We start from the raw sequence: 10493 nt of genomic DNA, 5'->3' as shown, positions 1-10493 counted from the left end.
AAAAATAGCCAAAGGGGGAGATTGTTGATACGTTATTTTGTTGGCTTTATTTTTTAGTGCAAGTTGTATGGAAAGATGTCGGTTGTTTTGTTTTCACTTCTGGTTTGACATCTTTCCTTCTGTATGAAGATTCTTTTTCAGGCAAATTTCCAGTTTTGCTCAGGATGCTTCGCTGGTAACTTATTGCTGAGTTATTGTCTCGCTACTGTCTTCATTACAAGATATCTGCCTCGCTGGTGACTTCATTGCAAGATATCTCCCGCTGCCATCTTCATTGCACAATATTCGCCTTGATGGAGTCTTTACTATGCGATATTCACCTTGATGGAGTCTTTACTTTGTGATATTCGCTTGAGGCCGGGTAAGGAAACCCGAGATAACTTCCAGGATTGTAAAGCTGCTATAAAAGCCGTGAGCTCCCCCTTAGCAGCCTGGACACTTTTGATCAAACACTCAGAGCTCTTAGACGTGCAAGACCGGCGGACTGAGAGGCTATGTGTTTTTGGTTTTAAGTGGTGTATTCTCTCAAACACTATTCCACAGATTGAGTGTATGTGAAAGTTGGGTTCTTGTGCTTTTCGTGATTGAAGGTTCACGTATCACTGAAGACTAAAGGTCATCCGAGCCAGGAGGTTGCTCGAAGAGTGGAATTGAGACGGAGCTCAAATTCAGAGGGAGTCTCTGTCTAGGTGATCACTGGTAGTAATAGTCTCTAGGTTTTATTGATTTGTTGATTGTAATCAGATATAAACCTTGTGTGTACTATTGACTACGAGATAGTGAAAATCCTTTCCACTGGCAGCGTGCCCTCAGATGTAGGTGTGTTTCATCGAACTGGATAACCATATCGTGTGTCCTTGTTTACTGCACTTTTTGTTGTTTATCCATATCTGTGTTCAAGCAAGTTGTCGGACACATTGTCAACACATTGTGTGCGACATCTTGTCTTTGCGACTAATCAGAATTTACACATGTTTTTCAAATTAGCTTGGCATAAAAAAAATGCTTCTCTAGTTAGGAATGGCAATTTTTTTTTATTATTAATGTCATCTATCGAAAACAACCAAGAGATAACATACGTGTTATCAATAAACTCCCAAGAGATAACATTACGATAAAATTCAATTTGAGAAGATATTGTTTAGTAGACCACCAAGTTTAAAGACATTGTTGAGTAGACCACCAAGTTCAAGTTTACGATAACATTACAGTCCAATTATTATTATTATTATTTTTTTAAATCAAAAGTGTCCCAGACACATTGAATACTAGTTACAGATCCAGCGAAACAGACCTTAAACCACAAGAACGTAATGACGTTTAAAACTACCCACCCAATTCTTCTTTTCTATGTCGTCCTTCCAAGACTACCAAAACTCTAACTCTAGCCCCGTCCGAGTCCTGACGCCCCGGTTGTTTTACCGCCGGCTTTCGAATCTATAACAGTGATCCATCCGTGATCCGTCCTCGACCCGCCGTCAAATCCAACCTCCCCTTCCCCTGGTCCCCGTCGTTGGCACGTTCTTTGAGCAAATGTTGTTTCCCCAAACCTTTCAATGCGTGCTTTATTGCATCCATAGCCAATATTTCCTTTGCCCTGGACAACAATTCAATTCAACGAAACTCACTAATCCTCGGTTTGGTTGCCGATAAGAAGCACACACTACTCCGAAGTCCGGACCAAAACACGACCTCCAATAAAAGGGAAATTAAAGGCCCTTTCTCAAAGTACTACACGGCCAATTTGGAATCGAAAAAAAATATAAAACATAGTATATGGTCCTGACCAGCTTGTTATTGCTGATGTTAAAACATTTCTGAGTTCAGTGTTCAGGTTGAAAGATTTAGGTTCTATGAAGTACTTCCTGAGAAGGGAATTGTTGTGTGTCAAAGACAGTACGCACTGCAGATATTGGAAGATACGGGCTTTCTTGACTCTAAACAGATCAAAACGCCTATGAATCCTAGGATTAATTTGAACTTGGTTGATGATGATGTACTGGATGATTCTACACGTTATAGGAGGCTCATTGGACGTTTGTTATATCTAACTATAACACGACCAAATATTACTTTTGCAGTAAATTGCTTAAGTCAATTTGTTCAAGCTCCCAAAGTTCACCACTTGCAAGTAGTCCATCATCTACCCAGATATATCAAGTCTTGTCCAGGAATAGGTCTTTTTATTTCTTCTTACTCATCTACTCAATTACGTGCCTTTTTTTTTATACAGATTGGGCAACTTGCACTGATACACAACATTCTATTACAGGTTGTGTATTTATAATGATGCTTTGGTGTCTTGGAAGTCGAAAAAGTAGACCACGGTTTCAAGGAGTTCAGCGGAGGCAGATTATTGAGCCCTGGCAGCTGTGATGAGCAAAATGGTGTGGTTGCAGCAGCTTGCACTGGATTTTTATATCATTTCCGAGTGATTATCTGTGATCATCCGTGATTTATTGTGACAATCAGGCAGCAATTCATATTGCCTCGAATCCAACGTATCACGAAAGAACAAATCATATTGAGATTGATCTCCATTTTGTCAGAGAGTGCCTTCAAAATGGTTTGGTGAAATTGCTTCCTATTCGAACCAAGTTTCAGATTGCAGACCTTTTCACGAAACCTTTGGCCTCTCCATTGCTATTGTCGCTCATATTCAAGATGAACTTATCGGATATTTATAATCCATATTGAGGAGGTGTTTTGGGTTTCTATATAGGCTTCAGAAGGTTTGTTTTGTTATAAGTTTGTTTTGACACGTTTATTTCTTTTAGTCGTCTTTTTGTCTTTCAGTGGTTATAAACGTCAGGTCGTTGTGTTGTTATTACACGGATATGACATTTGATGTATTTAAAGGATTCAAACAATCCTTATTCAAATTAAATAAAATAATTCATTCTTCTCTGAACTCGATTCCTGAGTCAGAGCTTTCTTCTTTCTCTTCAATCTTCGTTTCCTCGGGTTCTCAGATTCAATATTCTTCTCCAAGACTTTCAACACCATTGTTGATGCTGTTTTTTTTTTGTTTTTTGTTTTTTGTTTTGGCTATCCACCAGTAACATATATACCAAGATTTGAAATGCCATTTTCGATGCCGTTTCGAGTCTCCTCATTTACGGAAAATCGAACAGAAAAAATGTGGAAATGGACAAATAAAATACCGTTTTCAAATGCCGTTTTCGATGGAAAACCGAACGGAAATAATGTTGAATGATATGTTAAATATATATACATACATACATATATATATATATATATATATATATATATATATATATATATGTGTGTGTGTGTGTGTGTGTGTGTGTGTGTATTTTACAATTTGTAAACTTAAATATGTATCTCAAAATATGTCTACCAAATACACATATTATATAAATATGCATATATATATATATATATATAATTTATTTATGTAAAAATTGTTCTACCCAACGCATATTTATATAATGTGTGTATTGGGTAGACATATTTTGAGATATATATTGTTTTTTTTTGTAATTTTATTTATTCATATATATATAATATATTCTTTTTTTATTAGTGTATATAATATATAATAAGACAACTTTTTTTTTTGCTCCGAATATACAACTTATATGTAAGCATATGCATAGTTTATTTTTTTTAGTCCATTTGGAGTTTTTAGCCCACTTGGGCATGTTTATTTATGATTAGCCCATTAGGATTAGTATTCTTCTTCTCCAGCCGTGCAAGTGCAACTTTTTCAATGTCTCTCTTCTTCTCAAACTTCTGTGTTTTTTCTGAAATCAGTCACACCGAAGGAAAAAAAATTGGGTTTTAAAAAAATAAAAAAGAAAACCTTACCTCTGCGAAAAATCGTAAATGGCCGCCGAGAAAAATGCATTTTTGAACACAGCCGCACCGAAACGACAGCGACGGAGTGGGTATTCTTCGATCGTTGTCGGCGTTGGTGAAGTCCAAACCCCTGTTCTCCATTCGCCGATTTTCTCCCCTACACTTCGTTTCTCCCGACTTTCTCCGAAAATCCACGAAAATATTCCAGCTTGTTCATTAAAATAAACGAAAACGATCGGCCATTTTAGCGCCGAACGAATTGTCGTTTCGCTGAATGTCAAACGACATATTGTGAGAAAACGACAATTACAGTTTCGCCGGCCGTTTTTGTTCCGGCAGCGGCGTCGCCGCTGATTTCCGGCGAATTTCGCCGGTATTTAAAACACTGATATATATCAACAACGACACTATTTTTATATTATACATGATATGCATTTATTTAACTCTTGTAATTAAAAAAAAGTGTTTTCGAGATATACAATTTGTGTGGTAGTACGGTAGACATATATGTCACAACACGATTTATCGACATGTATGTCAAGAATTACATAATTTATTGATATACATGTCGACAAACGACATTGTTGACATATATGTAAAAAAAAATATACAATTTGACAAACGACATGATTTGTTGACATACATGTCAACAAATCTTCTATAGCCTAAAAAATGTAACATTGATTTGATTTTTATCCTTTCGTTTCCTTTTCTCCGGATGTAATATGTGTGTGTTTCAAGATTTGTTGAGATGTATGTCAATAATGGAAAGCTTGTAGATTTGTTGACGTATATGTCAACAAACGACACAATTTGTTGACATATATGTTAACATACGATACGATTAGTTGACATAGAAGATAAAATTTATTTTCTATTTGTAATTCTCAAAATATTAACGACATGATTCAGACCGACACATTTGATCGGCCTTATTATCCTGATATCTTAGCTCGGACCTGTTAAATAGGCATGTTTTAACTACGTTTTGTCATGTTTTCTTACTACTATTTATCTTAATGTGCTTGACACATGTTTTTCAAATTAGCTTGGCATAAAAAAAATGCTTCTCTAGTTAGGAATGGCAATTTTTTTTATTATTAATGTCATCTATCGAAAACAACCAAGAGATAACATACGTGTTATCAATAAACCCCCAAGAGATAACATTACGATAAAATTCAATTTGAGAAGATATTGTTTAGTAGACCACCAAGTTTAAAGACATTGTTGAGTAGACCACCAAGTTCAAGTTTACGATAACATTACAGTCCAATTATTATTATTATTATTTTTTTAAATCAAAAGTGTCCCAGACACATTGAATACTAGTTACAGATCCAGCGAAACAGACCTTAAACCACAAGAACGTAATGACGTTTAAAACTACCCACCCAATTCTTCTTTTCTATGTCGTCCTTCCAAGACTACCAAAACTCTAACTCTAGCCCCGTCCGAGTCCTGACGCCCCGGTTGTTTTACCGCCGGCTTTCGAATCTATAACAGTGATCCATCCGTCCTCGACCCGCCGTCAAATCCAACCTCCCCTTCCCCTGGTCCTCGTCGTTGGCACGTTCTTTGAGCAAATGTTGTTTCCCCAAAGCTTTCAATGCGTGCTTTATTGCATCCATAGCCAATATTTCCTTTGCCCTGGACAACAATTCAATTCAACGAAACTCACTAATCCTCGGTTTGGTTGCCGATAAGAAGCACACACTACTCCGAAGTCCGGACCAAAACACGACCTCCAATAAAAGTTTCCGAAACACCAATAAAGAGAAACGAAGAACTTGAGTCATGAAAATAATAGGACTGTAATGTTATTGTAATCTTCAATGTCCGTTTTGATTCCATGTATTGAATTGAAGCTACAAATCATCATCTTCAATGTCCGTTTCCACAATCTTTCTATTTACAGATTTCCTCTTCTTCTTGTTCTTCTGTTCCTCGTGTTTTTGGGATAGTGATTCGCGTTTCTCGTTCTTCTATATGAGTCGAATGAGGAGAGAGACGTCTAAGAGAGAAAAATGAAAAGAAAAGAAAAGAAAAGAGATTCCAGGAAAGAGGTGGAAGTGAACCATTGAGAAGAGAAAATGAAGGAGAGAGGAAAAGAGAGAGAAAAAAAAAGAGAGAAAGAAAATTATTTGCACATTGAAATCACTAATAAAATTGGTCAAATTATCATTTTAGTTAATCATAAAAAATGGGTTTATAAATGTTACAGATCGTCTATTTCCATTTTTTATTATTATTTTAGGAATCTGGTTTTTGGTTTATTGTTATTTTTGGTTAATTTTTTAAAAGTCTAATTTTTTGATTTTACCTAAGACCCCAAAATGTATTCAGATGACCCCGGTGATAATCATATAGTTAATTTGTTTACTTAGCCCAGAATTATATATTTGTATAAAATACTTTTATGAATACAAATTGGGTAGTCAAAATAAAAAAGTAATCGAGTAGTAGGTATTTAATATCAATTACAGAGTATACCTAGTGACCTAATATGAGTCGACTCGATCAATATTGAGCTTGTAAATTGTTCAAGCTTTAATAAACGTGAATATGTTCGAAAGCTCTTTCTATCTAATCCGTTGTATTATATTTCTAATATCATTCCACCAAAAATAAAAAACTGAACTTGTGATGTCATTGGAATAATTTACTCCAAAAATGAGAGCCCAATGATATATTCATCTCATGATTATTGATGATTGAGATTCAATCAAGATGAAAGTGTGCACAATTATTCAGTTATTAAAAAAATTAAAAATTGATATTATAGCAAGAAAAGTATTAACTCTATTTTTTCGATAATTGGAGTTCACATTTTTTTTTTTGAGAAGTAGATTTCACATTGATTAAATCTTACTTAACTATTTTGATCAGTTTGATTAATCAACAACCAAGTCAAAACGATTTACACATACTATATAATTCATACTCAAAATCACATTGTATTGAATTAATATCTTATAACGATATTATAAAAAATATGAATATTTTTATACGACGATCTTTATATGTATAATATGATATAAATATCTAAAATAAAATTTGATAATATTTTTTGTCCGTATCAAGGATGTTCATATCCAATTCACACAAACCACCGCCTAAAACTCTAAACAAGGCCCAAGACATCTGCAGCCCAATCTCATCATACTCTTCCAGGTTTCCAAATAGTTAAGAATAATAAAATAAGAAAATACTTAGCATGCACGCTAGTGCCAAAAGTAGAAGAAGACACACAGAATTCAACATTGAAATCATGTGTTGTGTACTGTCGACAACACAACTAATATATAAAAATCACACACACTATATTATTCCATCAAATCAAAGTAACAAATAAAGCAGTAGCAATAATAGCAGTCTCACACACACACGTACAAAGTTACAAACAACACAATTTACAATTAAAATTACAATTACAAACACATCTTCCTTGACCCTTCCCACTAATCCCTCATCCTTTTTCTCCTCCTTTATAAACCCCAACACTCAACGCATCTCTCCGTTCCATTCAAAACACAAACAACACACAAAACAAAACAAAACAAATCTCCCTCCCTCTCTCTCTCTCTCTCAAAACAAACATAAAAGCAACAAATCTCTCTCTCTCTCTCTCTCTCTCTCTCAGAATGGCGAACAACGAACAGAACATGGAAGTGATAGCGAAGAGAATATGGGGAATAGTGAGAGTGGCGTACTTCATGCTAAGGAAAGGAGTGTCATCAAAGAGGAAGCTCCTGCTCGATCTCAACATGTTCATGAAACGCCGCAAGCTCGCCGGAAAGGCCGCCATCGCCACCTTAGTCTCCGGCGCCTCCTTCCGCCGCACCACCGCCGCCGCCACATCAGCAGACTACGAGTTCAGCTGCAGCAACACCCCCGCCAGGTCATCACACACCGCCGCCGATCTCGATGAGGACGCAGTGGTCCGCGCCGCCCTCGAGATTTTCTCCTCGCCGGCTTTTCCCGGGTTCGGCCGGAGTCCGGCGCCGGTGCGGCAGCTCCGGGTGACGGACTCGCCGTTCCCGATGAGGGACGCGGAGGACAGCCGACCTGTGGACGAGGCCGCCGAGGCTTTCATTAAGAGGTTCTACAAGGACCTCAACCGCCAGAGGCTCTCCGTCGCTGATAATTGATCATCGTCATCTTATGTGTGATAATTACCATTAAGTTGTTATTTTTCTTAAGTTGGATCATTATTGGTATCTGCTTATTTGTTTTGTTTATTATGTTGTTTATAAAACGAAGACAATATAATGCAATAAACGCACGCATGTACGTATGTGTGTGTGTACGGATGCATGAGATCTCAGTTTTTATGTTTCATGAATTTGTACGTATGTAGTCCTTGCCGTTGTATACACTACAAAAAAAAAAAAAAATGTACTCGATATGTATTAGAGTTTTGTATACTGCGATCCGATGAAATTTTGACCTCATTTGTAATAATATTGAACAGTTTGTTTCCGATTATTCTCTCTCTCTCTCTCTACATATATATATATATATATATATAAATACACACATATATACAGATTTTCAAGATGAAAAATGAGTATCAATACTAGTTCGTACTTCGTACAGGAATAAAATTAATCATATGTTAATGTACTTGAATTGATTTTTTTTTTGAAGGCAGCTTTGGATTGAACCCACATCCTCCGCACAGGAGGTGGTGTGTAATTAACACTAGGCTATCTTAGGTACCACTACATGAATTGATTATGTATTAATTCTATATCTATCTTTCATTTCTTGGATAAGAGAATAATAACTAGGGTTCCGGAGCTTTTTTTTCCCCATTAATAATATATAGATTATAGTTTCACTATATTTAACGCTTTAAATTATTTTCTCAATTCAAGCGTACAAATACTTTTCAGTAGTTGTCTTGGCTGCCTTTTTTTTTTTTTTTTTTTTCGGTTGACAACATATGAGTTCAGAGTTGCAACACGCGTTTTGCTTAAGTAGGAAGAAAATAATTGAGGGGTTTGAAAGTTCTATATTGCCCTTTCTTCATATATGACATGTCATTTTTAATTTACATGAATATGTGCATATGAGTTTTACAGCCTTAATACCACTTTGTATAAAATATGTCAATCTGTGGTTTCCCACTGCTCATAAAGACATAGTGAGCCCATAGCTGGACCTCTCTCTCTCTTTCTCATTATCTCTCTCTCTCTCTCTCTCTCTCTCTCTCTCTCTCCATTTATATTATATATGCAATGACCATTTTCCTCCACTTTTTCTTTTTCTTACTTTCCCTTTGAACTTTTATTGATTTTCCTCCGAATTAATTAACAAACCTGCTTTAGGATTCATGTAGGTAATTGGCTAATCCAAAGATTGTATTAATAGGCAGTAACCTTAGTTTTAAAAAAAATCATGCACTATACGAGATTTATAAATTATTATTATTATATATTTAAATTATGTAGATATTCGTAATACAAAAAAGACAAACCTTTCAATATTTCTCAATTTAATAGATTGAATTTCGAACCGTTCAATACAAACGATAAAGGATTAACAAACGACACCCGTTTATAAAAGATTACATTGTAAGTTTTTGCCTCTTTAGATGGATCATGCTAATCTAAAAGGCTTTTTGCTAATCCAATTGTTTACTAGAATTGGACTGTTAGACAACGGTGCAGTGGATGGTTTAATTGTATCAAGATCTGATAGAAGCTGTTAGAAAAATTTAAGTTAAGGATTTGTCTGCATTGTGGATTAGGTTTAAGAAAAATAAAAATATCATATGGGTATTCAAGTGCGTGTATATATAACGTATATCACTTTTGGGCTGGTAACTTACAGCCACATCAAAGTATAAAAAGGCAAAGTAATATATATATATATATATATATATATATATATATATATATATATATAATCAATGCTCCGTTTAAACTTTCAAAAATTAGATTTTTATTAAAAAAATTAAATTTTTTTATCATAATATAAACCCAAAGTTATATAATTTTTTTTTTTTTTTTTCATATTTGCCTCTCTTGAATATTATATTTCTTACACGCCCCTTTGTTTAACTTTGACCCCAAAATTCTACATTTTCGCTCAAAATTATATAATCTTTTTTTTTTCATATTTACTCCTCTCGAATATTTTTTTCTTACACGACCCTTAAAAAATTTAGAAAAAATATTTAATCCAATTTGCCCCAGACCCTTAAATCGACGTCGACAAAAAAAACTTGTCTACAGATTGTGAGGAGGTAGTGAAAATAAAAAGTTGCTTTTTAAAAAATTATTAGTAATAACTTCATAGGTTTACTTGAATTCGTTGGCTTTGAAGTTCAATAGCTGTAAGGCATTGACTCGGTTTTTTTTTTTTTTTTTTTTTCTTTGGGGGGGACTCCAAATTTAAAGTGAAAATTATATATGGGGAAACCAAAGTTTCTTATTACTCGAGGACAAAGATTTCTTGTTTGAATTGTTTTATTTTTGCGAGATTAAACATAAATCCCAATCCAAATATTATAAAGTATGGTAAACAAAGCCAAAAGTTTAGGTAATATGTTAGGTGACGATAAGAGACTTGGAACGAGATTGCTTTACATATATCACTTTCCGAACTCGCTTTTGAACATTGTTGATATTAATAGAAGATTGCTCATATATCTTATATATACA

At 34.8% G+C, this 10493-nt stretch overlaps 1 protein-coding gene across 1 annotated transcript; it reads left to right on the top strand.

The window, feature by feature from the left end:
• Positions 1-7310: 7310 nt before the first annotated feature.
• Positions 7311-8310, top strand: LOC149384767 (uncharacterized). The gene has a single exon (XM_089626581.1). It carries the CDS (start codon positions 7467-7469, stop codon positions 7971-7973), a length of 507 nt encoding a protein of 168 aa, XP_089482707.1. The 5' UTR covers positions 7311-7466; the 3' UTR covers positions 7974-8310.
• Positions 8311-10493: the final 2183 nt, after the last annotated feature.

This window comes from Urtica dioica, chromosome 9 (genome assembly GCF_054948205.1).
Source record: "Urtica dioica subsp. dioica isolate 48M chromosome 9, U.dioica_male_clone48M_v1_H2, whole genome shotgun sequence".
Lineage (NCBI taxonomy): Eukaryota > Viridiplantae > Streptophyta > Magnoliopsida > Rosales > Urticaceae > Urtica > Urtica dioica.
This window is presented reverse-complemented; position numbering and strand designations above follow the sequence as displayed.